At 41.4% G+C, this 27,578-nt stretch overlaps 1 protein-coding gene across 50 annotated transcripts in view; it reads right to left on the reverse strand.

Moving 5' to 3' along the window:
• Positions 1-227: 227 nt before the first annotated feature.
• The window catches only part of ANK2 (ankyrin 2), a 603,826-nt gene continuing 576,475 nt past the window's right edge, over positions 228-27,578 (reverse strand). For 22 of the 50 annotated variants that reach the window (XM_064480111.1, XM_064480286.1, XM_064479985.1 and 19 more), the window contains 11 exons: positions 21,251-27,505; positions 19,634-19,708; positions 17,391-17,522; positions 16,222-16,365; positions 13,271-13,544; positions 11,347-11,638; positions 8,909-9,001; positions 8,342-8,425; positions 8,067-8,231; positions 6,762-6,944; positions 2,392-2,520 (listed from right to left, as the gene is read on the reverse strand). In XM_064480111.1, the coding sequence (XP_064336181.1) occupies positions 2,506-2,520; positions 6,762-6,944; positions 8,067-8,231; positions 8,342-8,425; positions 8,909-9,001; positions 11,347-11,638; positions 13,271-13,544; positions 16,222-16,365; positions 17,391-17,522; positions 19,634-19,708; positions 21,251-27,505 (7,712 nt within the window). In that variant the 3' untranslated portion in view covers positions 2,392-2,505. Of the gene's footprint in view, positions 2,521-5,252; positions 5,345-6,761; positions 6,945-8,066; positions 8,232-8,341; positions 8,426-8,908; positions 9,002-11,346; positions 11,639-13,270; positions 13,545-16,221; positions 16,366-17,390; positions 17,523-19,633; positions 19,709-21,250; positions 27,506-27,578 lie in introns of all 50 variants that reach the window. The other 28 variants (XM_064480978.1, XM_064480948.1, XM_064481136.1 and 25 more) reach the window with 5 other exon arrangements.

Below are 27,578 nucleotides of genomic sequence, written 5' to 3' on the forward strand. Positions count from 1 at the left end.
TCTTGATTGTGGCGGTGGTTTCATAGGTGTAGACATCTATCAAAAGTCACTGAATTGTGCATCTGAAATATGTGTAATTTACTCTACAGAAATTATACCACAATAAAGTTAAAAAAAAAAAGAACAAAAGCAAGTCGTGCCTTTCTTTTGGCTTCACATCTATCTTGTCTATTAAGTTTCTCATCTCCTGAAATCACACGTGAGTGATAAAGAAGAACCAATCACTGTTGCCACATTTAACACTTGTACATTTTATTTAATTAAATCAGCCATTGTACACATTGCAGCTATGTATTGTTAGTGTTGTATTTTTTTTCCGTTAACTAATACATGCCCTCATAGATATATTCAATTAGTGTTATCACCATGGGAACAAGATGCTGATTCGTCAACTGAAAATTCACTTCTTCTCACAGTATTCAAGTTTTTTGATTACACAGCAAAAATCAAAACTGAAAAAAAAAAGGTGAATAACCATTATGTTGTTACACAGACATCATCTGCACTGCAAATAACACAACAGAAATGCTTTTCTTGAGCTCCAGTGAAGGTTTGGACAAGAAGGCCGTGGTGAGTCTCAAAAAGGTTCACCACTGGCCTCCTTCATTTTGGCTGCCAAAGAATGCTTTATTTCCTATCCAACTGCCAAACAGTACTAGCCTTTGAGGCTTAGGAGATCTGGCTTGTGGGAAACCTCCCTCCCAGGAAATTTTCTCTCTTGGCAACGTTACTTGAAATGATGAAGTGTCATTGTTTGTCGTATTTGCTTTTGACATTCGGAACAATGAGTCATTTTTGCACAACAGGAAAAGACCAGATAGAATTGGAAAATGTTTAATCCCTGGAGGATAGACTCTGGTTTTTAAAATCTTTTTAATCTCATCTTCATTGAATATACTTTTCTTTAACAAATAACTGATTCAAAATGTATACTGTTTATATGAATATATTTGTGAATATATATATATATGTTAAAATGCTACACAGCGTCAACCACTAGAGGAATAAGGAATAGGACGTGGAAATCACTCAGATGATTAAAGTCCCTTCTCTGAAACAAACAGGAAAGTGCACGAACACACTTCAGAGTTTCCAAGGGAGTTTGGATTTCAAATAAATAAATCAAAAATTTTAACCCAAACCAAATTTTTCAGGATTTCTCAATCTAGTCTGCAAGCTAAAAAACAGACCTAGCTGAAAAGTGAACAGTGCTTGCTGAGGGTCAAAAGAATGAAAACCATTAATGTGATCAGAAGAGGGGTCTGGACTGTGGTTTTGATTCTTCAATGCTACATGCAGGTATCAGAGAAGATATAAACCCAGAGGGGGGTAAAAAAAAGAAGAAGAAACTACTCCAACATGGTGAAGGAGCTTAACCATTTGTGTAGTGGGCAAATCTTGTTTCCAATGAATTATCTACAGTGCAGTGGCCAGGAGAAAGTACCACCAATAAGACAGCGTGGTTTGCTAAAGCAGCAATGAAAACTGGAAAACTACAGTAGTTATAGCTTTTTAAAATACCCTGCCAACGTGTCCCAAATCCAAAGGACCTGAAGATGCCGGACAGCACAGGATGCAGCTGCCAGCACCTGAGTACCTTATTGTTTCCTTCTGGTCACCTCCACTCCCTTCCTGCCCTCCCTCAGTGGCTGTTGGCAAGTCATAAATCACGGCTGGCCAGCATCAGCAGTAAGTGCTTAGTTAGGACAGTTCTTCAAGGTTATTAGTCCATCGCTAACTAGGAGCAAGGGCTACTCTGGAAGTTCTAAGGACATGGTAGGTCTGAAGTGCTTCTTTTGCAGTAGAACTGTGTCATCATTCGATTGTGTTAGCAATATCTTAATGAATCGTTGTTCAGCAATTTCTAGAGGCCTTTTTTCTGTGATGCCCAGTGTAGTTATGACAGGCAGTGGTTTTAATTTTAACGTGTTGTCCATCTGAGCATTTTAGCTACATATTGTACACAGATCTCTCTTTGTAGGATTCCTATGTGTCATCATTGGAAGAGGTCTGCAGGTGAAGTTCTTCTGTTCAATGGATTTTCATGGAGCTTGTGCAGAAGCCAAGAACAATGGAGGCGGCCAGTTCCCAGGTTAGCACAGACACAACAAAGTGGTGGATACAGCATCCAGAATGAAGGATGCTATCTTTGGTCACAAATTAGCTTACAGTTAAAGAGGATGGGGGAAAAACTCAAATGAGATGCCGTGTATTTGCTAGACGTGGAAATATCAGGGTATCCCATTAATCCGGCCAGTTAGGTCAGCCCTCTAATGAAATGGGAAGTTGCATATCAAGTGAATGCGTGGTTTCTGTTGTGAGAATTGGGCAGCCCCTCATTTGGCCTCTTGCTTCAAGTCCTCCTTGCAGAAGTGCCGAAGGAGTTGCTGGAGGTCGTGTTGGAGGTCGTCCTGGTCTAGTGCTCCTGGGACATCCTCCAGGTGCTCCAAGTAAACGCGTTTTCCGTGCTGGTCCTTCACCACAGCCCTCTTCTGGGTTCTAGCTTTACTCATGGTTGTCCTGGAGAGAAGAGACGAGAGAATATCATGCTCTCTCTTCACTGCTAACAGGCAGCCACTACCTTTGGTATGAGGGGACCCATGACGTCAAGGTAGTGCTCACTGTCTTACCCCTAGATATTTCTACACCGGGGGCTAGTGTAACAACTGCTGCCACATTTTCCCCCATCTTCACTGACTTGTGAGATTTTTTTTTCAAGTGTTTTGGAACAAGGAGTTTTTTTTTTAACTTTGAGAAATATTTCAAGTAAGTGAAACCATGCTTTCATATGATTCTCTCAAAAAGTAACCATAGGCTCATTCATGTTTTGATTAGGGTGAGCTGATGTAAGAGAACGTGGCTCCTTCTGAAATAGCTGTTCCATACGTACTTTTTGACAGGGTACAGAAAATAGTTTTTAATTAAATTTCTTTAAAACGCCACAGCTTCCAGCTTAACCCATAAGTCACTTCCCAACTGCCCAAAAGTGTTCTCAGAGAACTTTTCCACATGGCATAGACCTATAAAAACTGCAAGATGACCCTATCAATATACGGGAAGATGACTACCAGCAGGAGGTGAAGGTCTGCCCGGGCTCCTGCAGCCTCATGTGGAGATGGAGAGGGAGGGGAGGAAAAGGGAAACCACCAAGAGACAAATCTCTCCGCCGTCCTCTCAGAGCCCATGCTCCAGGCCCGCTTTATGCCTCCCATGGCCACTCGGCAGTCTGCGGCTTTCTCGGCCCCCTCATCAGACTGGTGATTGCTTGAGAGAAGGGGCTCTGACGTCCGAGGTTATCGGTACTGTCTATTTTCCTGTGTTCTTACCTGAAAGGGATTCTCTTGTGAGTCGTTCCCTCTCTACTTGGAAATAATGCTTTTTCATTCCACAAAGATGTGGTGAACATGTTTTACAGGCCAGGTGCTATTATTATAATAACAAATCAGGAAACTGGATCTCAGAGAATTTAAGCAGAGCTCCAAGTGAAAAATAACCCAGTTAATATGTAGCGGGGCCAAGAGTCAAAGATTTGTTAAAATCACCTTGAGTTTTAGAAAACGGCTGACTTCAGCCAAAACGCGTCCAGCTTTCCTTTGGACAGCTCATCGCCTCCTCCTCCTCTCGTGTTCTCTTACCTCCTCTTTCCTTTGATTCTACATGTGAATTATTTTGTATCTGAAAGCAAACTTTAATTTGTTCCTTTGGATAAAATTGTCTAATTTAGTTCCAGTGGTTGAAATCAGGATATGTTTTCTAACCATTCAGCACCCATATACAGTCTTTTCTCCAAAAAAGCAAATATGTGACTATTTCTGCCAAAAGCTGGTAGAAACATCTACGGCATTGGTGTTGGGGGTTAAGCTTCTGTCAGAGGAGAGGACATTCCCTGGTGTCTTGTGCCCAAGTATGTAGATGAATGTGTTTATGCACATGCATATGTATCCGACTCAAGCAACGGGATGAATTTACTTGTACATATCTCAGGGGAGCTGTGGGTATGATAAAATGTGTTCAGCAACATATAAGATAAAATGCTGTAGATCACAAATTGTCTTCCATAACTAAGTAGCTCTGGAACTGGACTGAAATGTCTGTACCCCTGGATTCAAATTCACTAGCTGTCACTGAGAATTTTGAATTAACTGGTCTCTAAATCTATTCCCATTTGAAGATCTCACGATGCCAGGGTGTGCGTGGTTTATGTGGTTCCATCTGAACAACTGGATAAAAGACTTAAAAGTTCAGAGTATAAAAAGCACTTTATCCTTAATTCATGTAGCACTTTTAAAGCTCTGTGAGCAATTACTCTCTTAAATTCCTAGCTGGGATTGTTTTTCACATGTGGTTGGAGGGTAGAACTGTGACAGAACCTTTAATTTCACTGTTCTAATTATTATGTTCTACAGGCTAAAAAATAGCTTGGTAGAGTATTATAAATGACAATTTTTCTCTTCAATGAAGTGAAAAGCACAATAGTAACTTCAATTCCCATTGTGTCTTTTCACTGCGAAGCTGAGAACATTTTATAAATGCTTACAGTGCTGCTAGAGGCTCAGAAAAGTGAGGGCAGAACCAAGGCAACAGTGCCCAAGTTCACACATTAAATAGGTGATGAGGATGGGGGCGGACCAGAGAGCCTCACAGCCAGATCCTCTCATATGCACAGTTATGAGCCACCAACTGCTTTTATGATATTTTGCTAACTTATTACGGCCCCTGGTTTCAGCATCGCTGGATACATGTAGGTTCATGGGTATCAAACTCATGCTCATGTTATTGGCCACTCACATGCAGAATCATGAAACAGCTTGCTTCAAACAAATGAAAAAGCATATGCCATTAAAGGAATGATTTATCAAGATTGAGCTGAAGGCAGTTGGTCACAAGATTAATTTGTGAGCGACTGATTAGAGTCCTCTTACAATGCTCTCCAAATCTATCAACACTACGGAATATCCCAGCTGGTTGGTCTCAATGAAACTGATGACTTGCTGAAAACACAGGGAGCGACTGTGTAAACAGTCATCTGACTATCATCATGCCTTAGTCTTACTCGTAAAGCATCAAGAGGACACTGCCGGTATGGCACAGTGCCAGATCTACCTCTTGACAGAAGCCTTAGACTGCAGGGAGAGTCTGCAGTTCCCAAGGGGCCTTTGGGTGTACGCAGGGGCTCTATTTTCCTTTCCCTGAAATTAGAAAACTTTTTACAGGTGTTAGTTGGCAAAGCATCACCCCATGCTAACCCAAACCTTCTAATTATTGATCCATCCTCCTTCAGGACTTCATTCTCTACTAAACTGGGGGAGTGGACTTTCATGTGGCTACCTGTGTAGCTCAAAGCCTAAAGTGAGGGGGAAAAAAAGAAAACAAAGCCCATCATAAGCCATAGATTTTAACATAATCTATTACTTTGCTTAATAAGTAGTCAGTATGAAAATATATGCTTGAGAGGATAAAGAAAAACAATTGTTAGGAGCAGATCTAAGTACTGAGTTTTATTTAACAAGTCTGTTATATTCCTCCCATTTGTTGTATTACTTTACAAGTGTTGTTAACTATACTGGTTGACTTCTAATTTCCTCCTTGCCTCACCCAATTCCTTTCTATAGTGCAGACTCTAATTATAAATTTAATGAATTATGACCAGAGGCAAAAACAAGCAACAAACAAGTAAAGCCCAAACTGCAGAACTCAGATAATTGATCATTTGATTGTCCAAGGTCACCAACTGTCAAAATGTGAAGAACTGAAAGTATTTAAAATAAGGTTTGCTCTTAATATCCCAGTGCATTCACACATAACCTCAACACATACTGTGGGTATGAGAGGACAACATGTAACATTTAACTTCAAAATGTTTCAACAGAAAAGAGTGTTTTATAGATGTTTGTACATGCCCACCATCCCTTACTTGAAACTCTTGAGGCCAAATGTGTTTCAGATATCAAATTTCTTTTCCTTTGGGATTTTAGAAAGGTAATATGATGTACATACTGTATATTCTAATATCCCAGATGGGATGGGGACAGCATCCTGTAATCAAACCCATTAATACAGCAACAGCAAAACATGAATATTCACTCTAGTAGAATAAAAAGACACCAAGTCATTACAGCCTCACGTCAGTTCCCATTAAGTTTTACTTTCAAAGTAGCTTGCTACTAACTCACAAAATTTGCTTTGGTTTTCAGAAATTGGGGATTTTTGAATTGTAGTAAGTGTTCATGGATGTTATTTTGGACCCATTTCCTAATTATTGGAAATTAGAGCTTAAATAATTACAAATGCTTGTTTAAAACATCTCTGGGTATAAAATATATTTGGATCTTCTGTAATGCCTATCATTGGAAACATCTGAGACTATCAACTAGGAAAGATAATTTGCAACATTTCTTTCCCTTACTAATTGGGAGTGCAAGTCACTTCTGGGACTTTTAGGCAAGATGTACAATCATGTCTCAACTTTGGAGATTCTGATTCTGACTCAGGATTCAAGAGAATCCTGGTTAACTGGGTTTTTTTTTAGAGCTCTTCAGGTGGCACGAATTAACACCATAAGTTGAGGAAAATACTATTTCACTGTGTATGTCAGTCAAATGGGAATTCTACTCTCTTAAATTATCCTGCACCCATCCATGAACATATATAGTGACACAACAATAAATCGTATCATGTTCTTCTCAAACACAAAGCACACATAAAACACACACACACACACACACACACACACATACATACAGAGGATGATGCTTCTATACCTCTTCAAAGTCATCTTTGGCTGAAGGAAGATCAGTGGCTAAGCTAGAATCCCCCAGATGCTTCTCCATCCTCTCTCCGTGTACCATAGTTGTTTTAACAACTTTGCTGACTCTACGGCCTTCCACAGGTTCAGCCTGAAATTGTGAAGTACTGCACAAAAGGCTGGGCTCAGACACAGTGACCTGATGAATGAAGGACACACAGCATACAGTTTCTGACTGCCAAAATGTAACAATGATGAATTTTTCCATTAAGATAAAACACACCCATACACTACAATGGTATACACTGAAAACAGTATTTTGTAAAAGAGTTAGAAAAAAAATCTATAATCGGCTGGTCATGTCTATATAATGACTGCAACTACCCAGCACCAAATCAACCACTTAATTAGTCACCTGAATGAAAATCGGTCAGGAAGTTTCGTGACTAAGAAGCTGACTGCTCAGTGCAACACAGACATAGCGCCCTGGGCCTGAACCCTCTTTTCCCATGTCTAAGTGGTTTGTTTTGGCCTTCTGAAGATAAAATTAACCTCCAAAGGAGGAACTCTCAGAGACAGGAAAAACTGAAAATGTAGATTTGTAGAGAATCTCATGTGTATCATAGTATCACTTTCAGGATCTGAATGAATGCAAGGCAGTGATAACGTCATAAATTACATGTCAGAGAGAGTAAATACGTTTCTGAAAGAGGGAAGTAAAACAGGAAGAGATAAAACTCTAAGTCAAGGAGTTTCTGGATCCTGGTTTTGGTGACTCTGAAATGCAGAAGTTTGAAAACCAAACATTTATCTGCAGTGCCAGAAAGAAGGCTGCCATGCAGACTGGGTGCGTCTGCACAGGGCTTTTCCAGAACCTACTGCTCGCCAGCCGGTGGGATTCTAGTCTTTTAAAATCTGACTTTTGGATTTCTGCTGTGGTCAAGTATGAATTAAAGAGCAAAAAGAAAGAAAAAGGACCAAATGAGTGTGTATATGTCCATGAACGACTGAAAAATTGTGCTGAACACTGGAATTTGACACAACATTGTAAAATGATTATAAATCAATAAAAAATGTTAAAAAAAAAAAAAAAGAAATAAAAAGGACCAAAGACAATGAGTACAATGGTTACAAATCTCCCTGATGGTTATTTAAACATTCCACAAAATCATGAAACAAAAAAATGAATGTTAACTGAACGCAGACTGCCTTATGGATGGGAGAAGTGAGGCCAGTAGGAATAAACAATCTCGTCCCTCTCTTGTGAGCTCGACTTTACACCTCTCCATAAAGTCCGTTCTGGAGAATCAGACGGTCTCACCTCTGACTGTTCCATGTCACTCTTCAGTATGATGCGCTTTATGACTTTGGAATAGCCATCCCCTTCCTCAATGTTGACAGGATCCTGTGGCATTCCCTGCATCGTAATCTCTTCTTTCTCTATGCCATCAGAAGATACGTACCGCCTAATGATTTTCCTAGTAACCTGGAAGATATTGTATTCATGCATCTTGTTTTTGAGTGACAGTGCCGGGTTCTAGTACATTTTAGACAGGAGGTTTGAAATCAACCAAGTTATGATACTGAAGATAATACCTTTTTCACCACAGTGTGTCCGCGCTCATCAACGTATTCTTCTTCAGTGACTGATTCTGGGGTTATGTCGGGCATATCCTCTCCCTAAACAATTAAGAGAAAAGGGTCACTTCTCTGTTTGGCATCAATGCTGAGGAACTACTCCCAGGTGCTTATAATGCGAGGAATGTTAGAAAATTAAAGGAGCTTTGAGAAGCATTGCTGAGATGCCAAATCCTGTCAAGTAGTATGTTTAAAAGAAAAAAAAAGGTAGATAATAACATGCTAGAAAATCTGATCAAAGTTAGCTAAAATTTAAACAAAAAACAAAAACAGATAAGCCAGAGGTGAGGTGGGTGGAACTGAAGAGGCGAAATCTTGCTCTTGCTGCTTGCTCTCTTGGAGGTAGGCTGTATCATTACTGCTGCATTTCTTTACAAACGTAGCTTGGGAGGGTGAAGGAGTCTGCTTTCTAAAGGCCATGCACTACCGGAGGAGCATGCCGAGCCCTCTGCTCCAGGTCAGTCACTCTCCATGGGTTACGGGGACCCAAGCGTCCCGGACGTGCAGTAACTGAACAGCTGGTACCTGAATAATCACTCGCCGGCGGACAACCCTGGTAGTTAGCATCGCCTCCTCATCTGAGCTGGCCTCCAGCTCACCTAATTCCTCTGTGAGCTCCTGGTGGAAGCACGGAAGCATTGTTTTGTTTATCGCACTAAGGAATGTCTTCACTACTGGTTTCTGCTTTAGCTCACACTGGTTTCTGAAAGTTTTATTCAAGGAGGCTTTGGTGAAAAAGCCAGCAAGGGTGAAAACAGTGCATGTGAGGCTCCAACTTCAGTGAGAAGATAGCTTTTTGTTCACTGAATGAAAAAAGAAAATTCTGGAATTCTGAGAGCTTTCTGAGCACCCATCTGTCAAAATCCGTCAGAGAAAATAAGCAGCTTCCCCACATTATTTATTGGACTTAATCTCCTGAGGTATAACCAAATGTAAACATGGGCCCTAAGCAGCACAGTAAAGCCACGGACACTAGGGCTGAGGCTGAGAATGATTCACCCAAAGGTAAAGAAATGTCTTATGCTTGTAGCAGGACTTTCTGCAGGAAGTCAAAACTTCCTGGGGCTATTATCTGGCCAGCAGTGCATTTCCCTGCCAGCAAGGAAGGCAGGCTATGGACAGTATTAAACTCATTCTGTAGAGAAGCTGAGGTGCAGAGGTCAAGCCAATTTTATGCGTCTGGCCCAAAGCCAGAGCCAGAGCTAATAACATAATTTTAGATTAGAACATGTCTTGGGAGCCATATATCGAATCACTCTTTCCTAATGGAATGCTATTTAAAAAAAATTTTTTTTCTCAACATACTAAAATACCACTTATATTTCTATATTCTTTCCTGCTAAAGGAAAACGTGTAAGTTCTAAAGCAGGTTATACTTTAAATACACTCAAGAATCTGCTGCCTGGAAATATGGTCAGCAAGGAAAATGATTGAAATTGGATCCTCAAGTCAGGGTTATGAGAGGTTAAGGATCAAAAAAGGAAGCTGGAGAGATAATTGGAAATTCAACAAGAATAAGCAGAACAGGCCTGTATAAAGAATGAAACAGAATGACTTATCAAAGTTTATTTATATGCATAGAACAGATTAAATGTATGAATTATCCAGGTAACTGTTTTTAACCTATACTTCAGTTAGATTCTGAGACTGAAATTGGCAACGTTTAAGTCAGACAGCATCTATGAAACATTTTCACTAGAATTCACTTAAGCCAAGAACTTGAGAGATGAGTAATTCTGCACAAAGGCAAACTTGGAATAGAAATCCATTCATGGGATGAATTCATCATTTAAGATAACTGCCAAAATCAGAGAATAGTTCTCATCTGCCGGGAACTCTCCTAATTTTAGTTGTGATTTTAGATAAATCCTGTCAGCAGATGTCACACTCATAGTGAAAAAAAAAAATTTCAAGCCCAAAGATATGTTGCATCACACTTTAATTCTTTCATATAACTCATTCTTTCCTACTGAGACATATATTCATGCTTTAAAAAAACCTTGACACATACACAGTTTTTGAGCTCAAAAATGAAAAATACTATCTAATTTAATCTACATTAAGTTAAGTTTAATTCAAACAGATTCTCACACTTTGTGGGGGAAGGGTATGAGAGTCCTCTAGGGAGAAACAGAAAATGCAGACTCTTGTCCCCCTCCCCAACCTGGGATTCATCCTGATTCAGGAGTTCTGAGGAAGCAGGGATCAAGTCCTCCAGTTAAAACTGAGGGATATGAACCACCCAGACCATGTTTTGAGAATAAATGGTTTGAATGAGTTTCTTAAGATGGTCTCCACCCCTCCGGACAATGTCAAAACTCACTGATGACAAAGAAGGAAAGACGGTGATGCAGATCTCATGCCACTATTGATTTTCTGACACTTAGAACCAGCCATCACTTTAGGCATAATGTCTTTTTCCTGTCATTCTTAAAATAAATAGAAGATCTCACTTGGAAATAATCCTTCCTCTAATGAGAAAAATTTGTTCTGGGAGGTAGAGCCCACCCGATACCCGCAGTCTGTGTGTCCGTCCTGACGGCAGAGACAGACACGGACAGACTTAGGGGTGCAGGTCTGGCACTTGCCCCCTGGCTGGCTGTCTCACCTGAGGCTCAGTTCATCCCCGTCACGGGCTTTCTTCATGCCTAAGACAACTAATTTTGAAAAGCTACGTCAGGTACAGTGTTTCACCCCAGTGTTCATTTTTCTTAGCAAAAGGGTTTATGACTATAAAATGAGGGCTTACAGTCAAGTAGCTAGAACAGGAACTATGCATCTTCTTTTTCAAGATTCACTGGTTTCTAGATTTTAAAAGGGACTGAGGGCTTCGCATGGCCCAGGTTAATTAACTTGGCGACCCTTTTTGTTTTGCAGTGAAAACATAAGTCATCAGAGAAATGGAAACAAAGGTGTGTAGCTTTGTTGCAGGTGGGCAAGGAATAGAGCAGAGGAGATTTTACCTTTTGAAAAGCTGCCTCTTCATCGAGCCTCTCAAAGGCCCGCGGCTGGTCCTCGGCAGACTCCACTATCACGAGGCTGCTTTTCCGGGGCGAACCCTCCTCCCTCCGTTCTGGGGGCTCTTCAGGTTCTTGTACGATGGGAGAGTCTCCTCGCCCGCTCGATGTCGGGGTCTGGGGGTACGGCCTCTCCTCCTCGGCAGGGCTGCTGACTTCCTCAGGTGTCTGGCTGGGAGAGCCAGGTACTGCCGTGGCCTTTTGGGTCTCTGATACTTCCGTCCCTGGGGTGGTCACGCTGAAACAGAAAAGCCCAATTATGCCACGAGAGCATATGCATTTCTGCCCCTGCTGAAGCAAGGAATCTGGCAGGGAAGACGGGACTTGTCTTCACAGTCCATGGAAGTCTCAAAAGGTTTTGTAAAGTTGGTCAAGAAATGAAATGTGAATAGAAATCATTATGTAAGATACAGAGTTACAGCTCACTGATCTAACATTAACTGGGAAATATGTATTCTAAAGATAAATATTGTCCTCAAATGTATTACTATTTCCTAATCTCTACAAAGTAGAGATAATAAATAATATTAGTGATATTAAATGCATGATAATTTCATCTTTTCTTCGATAACTCAAGGTACTCTGGATGATTTAAAGAGGTTTATATAACAGATCTGTAGACACTAAGGCTTTTGAAGCAAGAATCAAAATTCGGCAGAATTTTTCAAAAGCAATATATAAACACCATGTTAATACAGTTATCATAGTTATAAATACAGGGAGATTCTCATTATACCTCCAGGAAACTGTATTACTTGATAGGATGATCTACTGGCATTGAAATTCTGTCTGTGGCTGTAGTTTGGGGAAAACTAATGCAACCTTTATCATGTCAATTTCTAAAAGAAAAAAAAAATCTGCTGTTTCTGCTCCTTTAATTTTCTGTCACTCTGTAGAAATTAAATGCCCAAAGTGCCTTTCTGATAAGCCCTCTTTGCTTCCCATCTTTTTCTTTTTCCTGCTTTCTTTTCCTTACCTCTTCTCTATGCTCGCCCCTAAAGTCTAAAAGTAGATGGGCTAAGGGGCGGTGCTCAGGGAAGAAAAGATCATTTCAATACCCATCTTACCCTCTTCTCAGGTTCCAGTGACCCCAGCATAAAACCCACTCGACAAAGGAGAGGCTGTGATACAGTCTCCTGACACACTGTTCTCAGATTTCGAGGCTGGGACATGCCTGCCATTCTCAGGATCCATTTGCTTTTTCTAGAGGACAAGTGTCACTTCTTTTGCCTTTGCTTCCAGAAAGCCCAGAACTTGAGTTCTAAGCTGACTATGCTCTGCAAATTTCTTTAGCTGGAAGCTCTCTAGAAGACATCTCTGGATCCCACTCCAACCCCCAATGGTCTTTCATCCTGTGTGAAGAATTAGTGCTGCATTTCTGTTTTTATTGTTAGCCACACAGGGGCTGCTTCACCTACACTGTCAGGGTGCACACTCTGAACCAGCCAGGGTGCAACGGGCACATACAGAGACAAGTGAGGTGCAGCAAATGTACAAGTAAGAACTGCATGGTCTACAGTTTAAACAATGCTTTCACAGACATACCCTGGACCTTCAACCCTGTAAGATGAATAAGGTATATATTATTATCATAATTTATAGATGTGGAAACCGAGACTCAAAGGGCTTAGGCATTTGCCCAAGTTTACAGAACTAGAGGTTGGTTCAGGTGGACCTGTGCGGTGCAATGCCGTCACAATGATGTCTCGTAGATATTTTGCTTTTTTTTTCTGTAGTTCTGCCACTTGTTATGGGTGGGATCATTCAAAAACTATCTGAAAACAATTTACGCTTGTATATGCCTGGCACCCTCGCCCCACAGGCTTGCTTCTTTGGAATTACATTGAACAGGTTTTCGTTTGCAACTCACAAGTATTCCTGCTGTTCAAGAGATGACTCTTCAGGCTGGTCCTGCATTTTCCCTGAGAAATCCTGCTGAGCGTGCTCCTGGTGAGTCGGGGGAAGGTGCTCTGTTGCTGAGATGTCCCCCTCAGTTTTGGGGATGGAATCCTGAAAAGTGGAGTAGCCGACAGAAATGTCTTCCTCTGAGACGATGGGAGGATGATCGCCCTCTCTGGAATCAGCCTGCTCCTCTTTCTGCTTGTGCTGTGCAGTGCATAGCTCCTCCTGAAGTACTGAGAACCCTACAGGGGAGAACGATTTAAATTATGCATTTAATTGAAGCTAAACAATATTAAGTGGGTACTTATTAAGTAACTGCTACATGCCACATCTGTGATAGGTCCATTGTTATAAAGCTGAAGGAGGCACTGTCTCTGCCTTCACGATGCTGACCATCTTGGGAAGCTCAGGAAGTAAGGGATACTAAAATGCAGAGCGGCTGGGCCACAGCTGCCAGTCAATGAATGAGGGAGCATCCAACTCAGGGTTAAAGACTCAGGAAAGGAAATGCAGAGAGTGTGACATCTTAAGCAGATCTAATGGTAAGCAGATATCAACTGCAACAGTTAAGGCATAGAATCTATGTGGTAAGAAGAAAGTTAATAATAGTTAATAATAATAATAATTAATAATAGCTAACATGTTCTGAATATTTACTCTCTGTCAGGCAATGTTCTAAGTGCTTTGCAAGTAGTAACTTGAATTAAACAACACTCTGATGTTAGCACTCTTTTTATGGAGGGTTTCTTATTTCATTATATCCAGGGCAATGAGGAGTCATTGAAAGAGGTGTGATTGACATGCATCTGTCTATCTATTCACTTAACAGATATATATCGAGTATTGACTGTGTAATTGGTGCTGTTTAGATGCTGGATACATAGCAGTGAGTAAGACAGAAGAAACTTCTGGCCTCACTGAACTTGGATTTCTGCAGATGCGTGCTTATGATAACTTTTAGGAGACAAGAAACCCAGGGTAAAGATACACAGTAAATCAGGTCAGTACTTTAGGTACACCTGTCAGGACAGGCTTGTCTTGGGAGGTGATACTTGAGCAAAGGCGCAAATAAAGTGAGAGCAAAAGGTACCTGGTGAACACTCCAGAATGGAGGGAACAGAAAGCACCAGAGCCCTGAAGCCCAAGAATGTGTCGGGTGCCCAGGGAACAGCCCAGAGGCCAGGCGTCAGGGACTCGGGAAGGAGGGAGGGACGGGAGGTGGGACACGCTACGAGATTCTTGGTGCTCAGTAACACATGGCATCATGTAAATCTAGGGAAAGTAAGAAGCTGCAGAAAGACACTGAGGAAGAATATCCTGCAAAATAGGGGAAAAGGAAAACCAAGAAGAGAAGGTATCGTGGAAAGTGAGTGAAGAAAATGTTTCCAGAACAAGGGACTAATTTTTTCTGTCAAATGTTACTAAGGGGTAAAGGAAGATAAGACAATATTGTTCAGTGCATTTGGCAATGAGGAAACAATTAGTGAATTGTGCAGGATTCTTTTTGTCCAGTGGGGATGACAAAACCTGCTACGGAATTCTAGTGACAGTTCTGGAGAGAATGGAAAGAAAGACTATTCTCTGGAAGAGATTTCCTACATAATGGATGGAGAAACAGTGATTATACAGGAGAGCACACTGAGTGAAAGGAGTCATTTGCTTTGCTTTATTTTTAAAGCTGGGCTCTATTAAAGCATATTTTGATGCTGTGGAGCAGGGTCTACTGGTAGGAAGCCAGAGCAGATAATTGCAGAAGTAAATTAGTCCATGGTTGGTAAAAGGGGATGAGATCCTATGCAAGGAAAGAGATAATGGTTTTAGCAAAGCCAGGACACTGCATAGAGAAGGGAAGGCAGAGTATACACACTGAGATGCATTTGGGTTGGGAGATTTTTGTGGTGAAAGAATATGGACATTTGCTTATGGTTATTCCTATTTTTTCTAAGAAATACTAAATGTGGTCATCAGGTTGGAATAAATAAAAAGGAGAGAAATGCTGGAGGCTTGAAAGAAGAAAAGGTGCAAAAATAGTGATGCGTGAGTATCAGAAGGAGAAAAAGGAGGAGAAAAAGAAGGAGAGTAAGTGAGCATGGAAATGAATGAGGGTGGATTAGGGAAACTTTAATACTGAAAAGGTGGTAGGACCACTGGATGTCCCAGTGGGTTTGGAGAATTACTGCAAAGAGGCAAAAGAGGAAGCAAGTGTAATGCTTCACTGGAAGTAGTACAGTCATTGATAATGATTTAGTTTTGGTTGTGGGCATAGGAATGGGTCATTAAGGTGGAGAAAAGACGCAAGTATCAGAAGTGCTGTCAGGGAGCAGAGGAAAGGGCGTTGGATGGAGCATCCTTTTTGATGGTTGTCATGAACTGAATGTTTGGGTCCCCTCAAAATTCGTATGTTGAAACCCTAGTCCCAGTGTGATGGTGTTTGGGGGTGGTACCCCTGGGAAGTGATCAGGTCATGAGGGTAGAGCCCTCATGGATGGGATTAGTGCCCTTATAAGAAGAGATATGAGGCCTAGCTCGCTCGCTCTCCCCGACGTGAGGGCAGAGCAGGAAGACAGCCTTGTACAGTCCAGAAGATAGCCCTCACCAGAGCCCAACCACGATCTCACCCTGATCTTGGACTTCTAGTCTCTAGAACTGTGCAAAAATAAATTTCTGCTGTCTAAGCCAACCAGTTTATGGTATTTTGTTATATCAGCCCATGATGACTCAGACAATGATGAAATAACAAAGAATGAGCACTGTTGGGGCATCTAAAATGGGCAGGGAAGCCTCAAAGTATTCAGGAGAAGATCGTATTACCAAAGGCCACAGTCTGCCTTCTAAAAATAGGAAGACAGTGGAGGACAGGTCCAGGTGCCTGAATTAACCATACATAGCAGACACTCAGACACACATGAATTGTTCGACCTTCACTGTGATCCAGGGTGATTGTGTGTTCAATCTCTGCGTAGCTGTGACTGATGCGCTCCTGGAGGGGCTCTGTGCTGGCCTCCATGAGATGAACAATATCCATTCGGTTGATCTTGGTGAGACATTCAATGAGACTGGTATCTGGGATGTTAGAGAAAAACCATTTATTACATCTAAAGGGTACTCTTTAAAAAAATCTCTTTCATTTATTCTCACTGAATTATTTTTTTTGTGTGAACTATTTTAAACACAGGAAAAATTTACTAAAATTTTGATATATGTACAGGAAACAACCAAAGCCCAATTAAGGGTCTTTGTAAAAATAAGCAAACAGACCAATCAGAGACGCACACAAAAAGAGGAGGGGGGCACAGCACGGCACAAGCCCTAAAAGTAAAGTTGCCAGAGAACATGTAGGACACCTTGCCAAATCTGAATTTTAAACAAAAAACAAATATTTTTTTACAAGTAAAAGTATATCTCAAATATTGTATGGGATATACTTCTAGAAAAGTATTTGTTGACTATCTGAAGATTTAATTGGCTGCTCTCTATTTTCATTTGCTAAAACTGGCAATCCTACCAGAAGAATGGTAACAGAAGGAAAGATGAATGTGGGCTGGATGTGAATCAGAGAGGTCTCCAGGTAGACCTTCCAAGAGACATAAAAGGAAGTGGCAAATTTAGACCAGCTGAGGATGAGAAGCGGTTATGGTCAGTATCACTTCTCATTTTATTTGATATGGTCAGAATATCACATATAAATCATTATAAAGAATATCTACCTGACATTTCTCCCCCATTTTAGTCATTTAGGAGTAAGAGAAGCAGGAACTGAAGGTAATGCATCATCAATAAAACAATGACTAATAAAGCAATTTGGCTGGCTATCGATACTTAGAAAGTTTTCGGACTTTTGTGACTACTGTGAGCAGCCAGTGCCAGTATCACATTCCACTAGTCAATGCTGTTCACGGGAACATGGTACAAGAATTTTTATGCAACACGCACATTTGAGAAATGTGATAGCTTCTTTTGCTTAGAGAAGCACTTCAGATTGATGGCATTTGTTTTTTTCTTATTTTACTGAATCCACATAAAAGGTTTGTGGAACAAGACTTATTTCTACCTTTGGCCTACTGCCCTCACATAAGCTCCCCACCTACCGGTAGCGTGTTTCCCATCCCTTTCTAGCCAGTACTTCAGAAGCGCATGACTCTGGTCCTGAAGGGAGTTAGGGTTCTCAATTCGAATTTGATGAATTTGCTCCTCGGTGAAATCCAGTTCTCTTGCTAATTCTAGAAGAGAAGATGCTCCTTTGTAAATACACTAACTTCAAGGTTTGAGTCTCTACACCTTGCCTTGTGATTCTGTAAATGATGTGTTCTCAGTGTTACTGTAAGAGTTCCTTTATTGTTTTCTACTTACTAGAAGCGATGCTCATATGCCTTTGTTCTTCTAGCACTAACTGCAGGTATTTTCCTTAAAATTGGGTATAGAATTGATCACTGTCATAGTTTAAATAGTAAGTTTGAGGCAACGATGATAAAGTATGTAAATTCAGGGCCATTTACTTCCAAAATGTGGAAAAGACCCTTAATACCAGCTCATACTCTTAACCAAGATAATGGAAAATAAATGACTGAAAACAGTAGAAATAGACCATGTCTCACTTTTAATTATCATTAGGTGATGTTTTAAATACTATAAATCCTGTTTCTGGGCACCTGGATAAATACTGGTTATTGCTATATTATGGTGGTTGGATAAACTCCTTTCTTTGATTGGATGTCACATGAATAAAAGGTCTGGGAAGCATTAATTGACCTAGGGAGGAAGCCACAAAGTTTTCCTGTAAAGTCTACCATTAACATTCTCTACGGATGCTTATACATTGTGGGGCAAGGGGAGGTGTGTGTAAATGAGGTGTCCTCTTTGAAGGGAAATTTGCCAATATCTTTCAAAATTAAAAATATACATATACTTTACACAGCAATTTTCCTTCTAGGAATATGCCCTATAAGATATACCCATAAAAATCTACCAGTGCACAAAGATGTTTATTGCCACTAACAGGAAACACCTAAATATCCATCAACAAAGGCCACTGATAAAATTATGGTAACTCCATACAGTGGAATTAAATAGCCATTTAAAAGAATGACAGATATTTCTATGCTGAATATTGTTAAATGAAATTTTGCTTATTTTTAAGTAATAGGCATAGATGTGGACACTGCAGATTTTTTTCTGAACACATGAGAGTGTTAGCAGTTCCCTTTGAGGCATGGGGCTCAAAGACCAGATGTGGGTACGAGAGACATTTATTTTTCATCTTATACTATTCAGTGTGGTTGCAGAATTTTAATTTTCACCAACTATAACAGATATTACATTTAAAATATATATATATACACACACACATATAAATACTTAAGAGGCAAAATAAATAATTCTGAATGTTACCTATTTAACAGGTCAACCAGGAATATTTTGATGTCCTTTCTTCCCCTAAATCCCTCAATTAAATAAGTCAGATCAGTACTTAAAAACTACTTTTAAATGTTTCAGTCATTATTCTACATTATCAATTTTTTATTAAGGATATTATGACTCCTATCTCCTATTCATGACCAAATCTTCAAGAAACTGAAAAAAGATCAACATTAACTTTATATTGTTTGTTTTATTAAGTAGTCACAAGTGACATAAAAGGAAGTTGGACCAAAAAAAGAAAAAGGAAAAAAGCTAGACTGACAATCTAGCTTTAATAATGTTAAATCACAGGAAAGATTAAAGGGCATAATTTTTAAAACCTACAAATCACGATTTGTAAATAATTCATATTGATTTTAGAATTCACTTTCCCTTAAAAATTATTTAACACATAATTTCTAAACTTAAACATTCTCATTTCTCGGAAAATTTGTGAACATCTCATTCATATGTATTTCAACATTCATCAGAAGTAAATTTTAGTACTGTTCATGAAGAAGATACCTGACACAAGGTATCTAAAACAAGGAGCCCAGGTTGAATCTCAAATTAAATTTTATGACAATAACATCTAACAATGGTTTTGAAACAGAGTCATCTCCCTAAGGTTTAGATATCCACAGCTCTGAAAGGAGGGTGGTGGGGGTTGTTATATTCTCAAAATCTCCCAGTCTAAAGTTCTATTATTCAAAATGCAAGAGACAATGAAAAGCCTGCCCTAGTTCACACAGTGAGTCAATGTAGTGCTTGGGTTTTCTAGTTCATACTTTATTATTCTTTTCACCATTCCACGCGGTCCTCCTCAAGGAAAGAAAAAAAGAGACCTTTTTCATTGTTAATGACACTTGGCTGATGCAACTATGTCATTTAAACCAACCAGTTTTTGTTGAAAAAATGGGTCAACTCATTTTACCTGTCCAGCTGAAGCCAAGGTGATCAGCAATATAAGCCAGCCTTTCCTCGATCCGTTCCTGCTCAGCCTGTTGATCTACAAAGGTCAAAAACAGAATGGCCAATGGTTGTCTATGACACGAGTGGAACCACAGTACCGATCATCCAAAGAAAAGAAGTCAAGTGTCCAAATATTTGATGATAGCACAAATTAACTAGCACATTTTAAATCACATTAAATTCTGTGTTTGCCTGACTTCTGGAGTGGAATGGGGAATAAATCTAATAAAAAATCAAGAAAACCATCTACTTCCATATCTCTTTAATCAAGACTAGTCATTGGACATAAATTATATGAGTTATTGATTTCTAGTGATCTTAGGACTTTCCTTTTGAATTATCTGAGAGGACACTGCCCACCAGAAGACAACCATCTTGCTCACTGAACACCAGAAAAATCATAAACAGGATGTAGAAATGGAGTAATTTGGTTAGGACTCCCTATTATTGCCCATGGCAGTATAGATCACTTCCGAGTCATATCATAAAGAAATCACATCCAACATTCACAAGAGACCTAGATCGTGGGTTAATCAAACCATCCTGGCTTTTTTCAGTATGGCCAGAAACAACATTTGCCTTGGTCCTGATGGCCTTGGAAAAAGGAACAATAAAGTGCACACAGTTGTCTGCGTATATTAGTATGTATATGTGTCTTCTGGGCAAAGTTTCTGTCTGCTTACTACTAAGTAAGCTCATATATTCCTACAAACTGTAACTTTCCTTCTTTTTTTAACCCCCATTAATTGATGGGCAGCATTTTATGTCAAGGTATCATGACATTTTTTATAATCCCAATTTAAGAATAATAGTCTTTATTATAGAGATATTAGAAGATCAGAGGCAGCTTCTCAGAGCCATCTATGGTTTTCTTTCTTTTTTTTTTTTTATAATTCAAAGAATCATCATCCCCTCACAGTCAACTTAAATCATGCAAAGTTTGAGTTTTTGTTGTCTGCTGCATCTAATCAGAGGACATTCTCCATTCCTCTACAGCATAAATGAAAAGCATGTTTTTACCTTATGTCTATTTGCTTAAAGTGTTTACCAATGGTATTTGAAATCCAACCTTTCTGAATCAAAAACAAATCCACAACAATTGGAATTTCATGATATGTGAAATCTTGTACAAATGGCTTCCTAATGATCACAAAATTGTTAAATGCAAGTTATTTTAAAGTACACAAAGAAAAAAAAGCAATGAATTCTCATAATATGAAACAAGACCAAGAATATTCATTTGTTTAATTTGAAGTTAAGCCTGGAACTTCAGAACAACAAAACTCAAAGCTTGCATGGCCTCACGTGCAGTGGCTAGAGAAAAGGCAAGACCCCCGTTGCCTGCCAATCATGTTTATGTTTTCCATAAGCATTCTCATTACTCAATCTTGAGATTGTTTCCACAGACAAGAGTATACAGAGAAAGCACAAAACACAAAGGGCTTACACAAACATAGTAACCACCACAGAAGGCTTAAAGAAAATGAGACACAAACCACCAACTAAAACAGACGTACAAAAAAACTATATTAAATTTATGACATGCGGAGCACAGGGAATCCCAGTGGCTGGCAAATACCTTCAGCATGGTCATGGCCATTTTCATCAGGGATGCGTTCAATCAGAGTCTCAATGGACTCATCCCAAATGGGCCTTGTGTCAAAGATGTCCTCGGGAAGTGAGTGCTCGGTCTCAACAGGTGGTAGATTTTCAATTACTGAAACTTCCAGGGCACTACTGCTCTCATCATCTGAAACTAATTCCTGCTCCCTTTCTGACTGTGTAAGTCTGTCCACTAACTTGGAAGCCTCATCACTAATCTCTTCAAAGAATTCTATGGAGTTCCTGTAAAGGTCAAAGAAGTGCTCCTTACTTTCTTTCGTGGGGCTCGTGGCCCCTCTGCTGGAAGATGTGGTGCTTTTGCTCTTTACTGGCAAGCGGGATGCAAATATCTTTGGTCTTGTGGCTTCTTCTTCTGATTCTAACTCAGCCTCCTCTGCCCCCTCTCCGCTCTCTGTTTCTGTCTCAACATAACTTCTAGCGTTTACTGGACTTTTGGCCTTTGTGTCCAAAGGACTGGCATCAGATTCAGATTTGCTTCTACTATCCGGTGCTCTGCTTGTCATGTCCTGTCCCTGAGGAGCCACTGTCTTCTGTAGAGATGAGTCTAGATGTGAAAGCTGCTGCTCGACTCTCTGGACGGGCGCTTTCACGGGGATTTTAGACTTTGGTTTTATTTCATCCTCTTTACTTTCCTCATCCAGGCTGGGTAGAAAATCTTCAGAAAGGGAACTCTCATACGCCATAGATGGAGGTGCTGAGGTTGAAGTGGGTATAGTCCTTATGGGGATTTTCGATCTGCTTTCACTGGAAGGCACATTCTCCATGGGTGCAGTAGGGATTTCAATGACTGATTTCTGTTCCTCTGGGGAAGAATCGGGAGAATCATCCCTATCTGAATATACAGACCTAGTGACTGTGGAAAAATCTAACTGAACTTGTACAACTGGTTCAGGGGAGTCAGGGCAAGCTGTCTCCTTCACACTGGACAGAGGAGGTGTATCACTCATTTGCGTAGCAGGAAGGTCCTCAGCCCCTGCAGAAGGAGCCTCTTTCACTGGTGTTTCCATGGAGGCTGAAATTTCCATTTCAGAGTTAAGTTGAGCCTCTGAAGCGGGTATTTCCTCTACTTCCTCACTCATGTCATCTGGGAGTAAGTCTGCTTCATCACCTGCTGTTTCTTTTGATTCTAAGAGTGCTAATGACTCAGCTGATGTCTCCAGCTGTGGGGACTCAGTGCCTGTACCTCCTTCTCTCACGTCTTCAGAGAGAGTCTCTTCCCTGGATTCTTGCCCAATTTGGAAAAAGTGAAAACTTTCATCTGTATAAGACCTTTTGGTCATATCAATGGCACCACTTCGGGTCATCTCAAACAATTTTCCTTCCTGAAAGAGAAATGGATTTTGCTCACTGGTTGGGGTCCCCTCTTCAGTTGGGGTCCTAGCAGGAGTGGTGTCTGGGGTGGTACCCTGTGATTGTTTGTCTACCATCAAACCAAATATCTTTTGCTCTTCCTCTTTTACTCGTGCCTCAAAGGCTGCATCATCCTCACGGATTTCACTCCAGGAATCAGAATCCACATCAGTTTTTGTGATGATGACTTTGCTTATCTGTTCACCAACGACTGTTGATGAAGTTGGTACAGTTGGCTTTGAAGATGAGGGGGCTCTATCTGGCTGCATTTCCCATGAGGTACTTTCTTGTTTGCATTCTGCTTCCAAGTTCTGGTCCTCAAAATTAGATTCTTTGCTTGAAACAGGTGTATCAGAGGAGCTTGTCACTACTCCGTCTTCAATAGTGGATGTAATAGTAACAGAATACACTTCAGAAGAGTGAGAACTTGTGGGTTGCACATCTGTTTGGGTTTTGCTTTCTTCACTAGAGAAGAAAGACTGGGAAGGAACATTTTCATAAGGGCTTATGATTTGAGGATCATAGATTTCATCAGTCTCTGTTGGGTTGGACACTGGAACATCCAAGGACGACCTATCTGTCTGAGTAGTGATGAATGAGTCTTGAGTGGAACAGTCCTCTGGTACACTCTCAAAAGCTTGGTCAGTTTTTGTGACCTCCATTTTTGTAGTAGAAGATGGAGAGACTATGTCGTCATCTAATTCTTTTCCTTCAGATGCTGGACAATGAGGCAAAGAGGACAAAGATGAAGAGCTCTCACTGGGGTAATCTACTTGTAGAGATTCAACTCTAGAAACATCAAGCTCTTCTCCTTCTGTTTCTCTTTCACCAGCATCTTGGAGAGCTAATGATTCCTTATGGATAATGAGCTGCTCACTGACATCATCACCAGTGGCACTGTGGAGACCTGAAGAGACCAGAGTGGCTGAGCTGCTAGGACTCCCAGCCTCACACCCATGGCCTTCGTGGATTTCTGGTTGATCAGCATCTCCATTTCGATCATCATAAGACATCTCTGGGCCGTCAGTGGCAACCGTACAACTGTCTTCACGTAAATGAGGTTCACCATCTTTTTCTTCTTCTGATTTACCTGAATCTTCTTGAGTATCTTCATTCATCTTAAACGTATACTGTTTGGAAATGATAGGCTGAAACTGTACTTCTTCAGGACTGGAATTTGAGTCTTGGCTGGATGGAAGTGGGGAAGGAGGTTGTACTCGAATAACTGGCTCTGATAAAAGGCCTGAGTCAGCACCTTTTTTCAGCTGTGTCAGCTCAGGCTCACTCTCTGAGGAGGAAGAAGCCTTCCTGCCCTCTGATGTTACTACAACAGGGACATCGCTTTCATCCTCTATACTCTCTGTATGTTTTGGTTCATCCATGTCTGCTGAACACTCAACATCAGGGTCAGAGGATGAAGAAGATTCTTCTTGCTTGGGTTCTTTTTTGTAGTCTCTTTTCTGCTTTGCTTCTTGTTCAAGTTCATCAAACGTTTTGATTTTGGTTACCATTTTAAACATTTCTTCTTCGGGTGTGAACCTCTTTTTCTCCCCATTTTCTGAGTCATCTTCTTCCGCACATTCGGGAATCACAGCTGGTTTTGGTGTGCCTGCATCTGTGGTTTTGGGTGTGACCTCATAGCTAATTTCTTCGGAGCTGGGGGTGTCAGGAGAAAGGGGGCTCTTCCCTGAGCTCTCCATGAGTGACGTCTGTTCAAGGCTGTCGTCCTCAGCACTGCCATCTGGGTCACGGAGCAGCCGGGACCGCATAGAGGCCACTTCTGTGAAGATTTCTGTTTTGGCAACGACTGAAGGAAGAGGAAAGTGACTTGGGAGAATTCCAGCCTTCATCTTTGGTTCAACAGGGCTGCTTTCAAGAGAGTCATGGCATGGAGATTCTTTCAGAGGACTCGGTTCCAGAGAATCAGGAGTTTTGTGTGAGGAATTATCCTCCAGCACAGGGCTGGCTTCCAGGGAGTCTTTGTGACTCACTGCAAATGATTCATCAGCCCCAGGGCTGAAGACCTCACTGTCACGGTTAGGGAGTACAAGTTCTAACCCTTGGGGACTTCTAATGACTCCCTGGGGCTTTGATTCAGTCCCTGGGTCTGTCTTGACAGCAACATCAGGCAGTGGTGATGTCTTTGTCTCATCTGAGGGCTCAGTGGTTGAGGACTCCTGAACTTTCATATCAGTTTGTGTCTCGGGGGGTGAACTAACATATGTAAGTGGACCTTCATCACAGGACACTTCCTCAGTCAGTCCTTTGGATGTTTCTTTTGCTAATGACACACCTTGACTGCCAAGGTAATCACTTCCTTGTTGGGGGCTAGTGTCTTTAGAAGGGTCTAGGGCGGCTTCCTTCAGCAAAGGCTCAGCAGAGGGCTCCTTGGCCCCTGTGACTGCGTCCCCTTGCCCTTCAGAGCCATCTGTAATGTCCTTTGTTGATGGATGTTCTTTTTCAGAGTGAATCTCTGGTGATGTTTCTAACTTGGTAGTCCCATTTGCTTCCTCAATTTGCTCCTTGCTTTTCTTTGGTGAGAAAGAAAGGCTTTCTGGGCTGGTCTCGGGGGTCTCTGCCAGGCCCTCATGCTTATAGCTTTCTTCTGAACTAATCTGAGGGGTCCCTTCCATCAGGCTGCCACATGGGGAACCTGTTACCCCTTCGTGCTTTAGGCTTTCGGAACTGCCGGCTAGAGCGCTGCTCTGTAGAGACAGAGCTGGGAGGAACTCATCCTTCATGTAATCCAGTGGGAATGTTGTGTTGAAAGGACTAGTGAGCACTTGGTCTAAGTGGAGCTGCGCCTTCTCAGTCTCTTCACTCTGGCAGAACTGCTGGTATTTGTCGTTGTCTTCCAATTCTTGCTTAATGACATCAGAAAAGTCAGTGGAGGTTTTCCTGTTTGGGCTGATCTGGAGATCCATGTCTCCCTGTTCATCAGCCAGCTTTTCTTTAGGGGCTTCACTATCTTTATGACTTTCTCCTTCAGGTGCTGGATGAACAGGTTCAGGTGTTTTGTGGTTGAGCACTTTCTCCTCTCCAGCTACGTCTTCTCTCTTAAACCCTATGAAGGAAGCACGAACCGCTCTTCTGGACTCTGAGGGTCCTGTGACCAGGAATCTCTGGCCTCGTTTGATTGTCAGACTCTCTGTTTTCTGCATTTCTCTCTGGGTTACTACCTGCCCCTTTTCTTTTTCTACCCGAACTTTGCCTTTCTCTTGTGGCTGTTTTGGTTTGGCTGACTTGTGCTCAAAGAGTCCAGTCTTATGTTTGGATGGGTCCTGACCTGACTGGAAAGCTTTCATCAACTCCCGAACAGACATCGTCTCCTCGATTCTTTCTGTTTTTGAGGTGGGAGAGACAGGTGGTTGCTTGTCTGTTTTCCCAGAAGGTGACACAGGCAGGTGCTTCTCAGTTTTCCCAGAGGTCGATGCAGGCGAATGCTTTTCCATTCTTCCAGCTGGTGATACAGGCAAGCGTTTTTCTGTTCTGCCCGGGGATACTGGTGGATGTTTCTCTGTTCTCCCAGAGGGCGATCCAGGTGGGCGTTTGTCTGTTTTACCTGAAGGTGAGACTGGTGGGTGTCTTTCTGCTTTGGTAGAAGAGGACACGGGGGAGTGTCTTTCAGTTTTTGTTGAGGGAGACACGGGGGAGTGTTTCTCAGTTTTACTTGACGATGACAAAGGAGAGTGCCTTTCAGTTTTGGCCAAGGGTGACACAGGTGAGTGTTTCTCAGTTTTACTTGATGGTGATACCGGAGGGTGCCTTTCGGCTTTTGCAGAGGAGGAAAGAGAAGAGTGTCTTTCTGTTTTAGAGGAGGGTGATGCTGGGCCATGCCTCTCTGATTTTAGGGAGGGGGACGCAGCAAGATGTGTCCTGTGGTTTATCTTTTTGGGCACATCCTCTTTGCCTTTGACCCTGACAGGCAACTTGCTTCGCCCTTTCTGTTCATCTTCCACGCGTTTCTGAAGGGCCTTCACCTTGTCCTTTATGGAACCAATGGGAGTTTCCTCTATCAAAGGTGACGTAGCTTTTACAGGGGGAAGAGGCTCAGGGGCTAAACCGAGGTCTTCATCTAATGATTCTTCTGAACTCTCTTTTTTAAGTTCAGTTTTTTCTGCACTAGCTTGTAAACTATCCTCTTTTTGTTTTTGTTTTTCTTTTAATTTCCTTCTCACTGGCTTCTTGATTCCCAGGCTGGGTTTGGGCTGTTTCTGTGTACTCTGTGTCTCCTCGGAGGGGGCACCTTTCCCTTTGCTTTCAGAGCTCCTGTCAGGACCCTGGGACTCACACATCTCCCCTGCCAGGTCATGCAATGTCTGCGGTTGCTCTTCGTGGGGAGACTTGTAGGAATTTAGATCCTCAGTAAGGTAGTTCACTAGCCCCGTTGAGTCTTTCTCTCCTTTGACTTTGGTCTCTTTATCTATTCTAACCTCGACACATGGATATTCAGTGATTTCTAAAGGTGCTTTTCGCTTAGCCTCCTCTATTTCCTCCTCACTGATAATAACCCATTCCTCTTCCACTAATTCTCTCTCTGACTGAGACCTCGGCACACTGCCTTCACCTCTGGTGCAGGTCCCACTTCTCAGGATTTCATTCACTTTCTCTAAGTCCTCTTTTACTCGTTCAACAATTTCAAAAGGCTCTCCGGGCTCCTCCTCAGCAGCCTTCACCAGCTCCTTCACTTTAATGGAACCTGCCCTGTCAGATCCATCTGTGGTCAAGATGGCGGTCATCTTGATCAAATCCTGTTTCATCTCAGAAACTTCAGAGAGCAAGTCCGGACTCGCTAGGACAGGAACTTCATTAACCAGGTGGCTTTTCAGGACAGATGTTTCTGTAGATTCTGTCTCATCATCTTTGATGTGAATGAAAAACATTGAAAGTAAAATGGAAATCAAAAAAGATATTGGCAAATGTAATCAGGACTG

The sequence above is a fragment of the Camelus dromedarius genome, chromosome 1 (assembly GCF_036321535.1).
Source record: "Camelus dromedarius isolate mCamDro1 chromosome 1, mCamDro1.pat, whole genome shotgun sequence".
Classification (NCBI taxonomy): Eukaryota; Metazoa; Chordata; class Mammalia; order Artiodactyla; family Camelidae; genus Camelus; species Camelus dromedarius.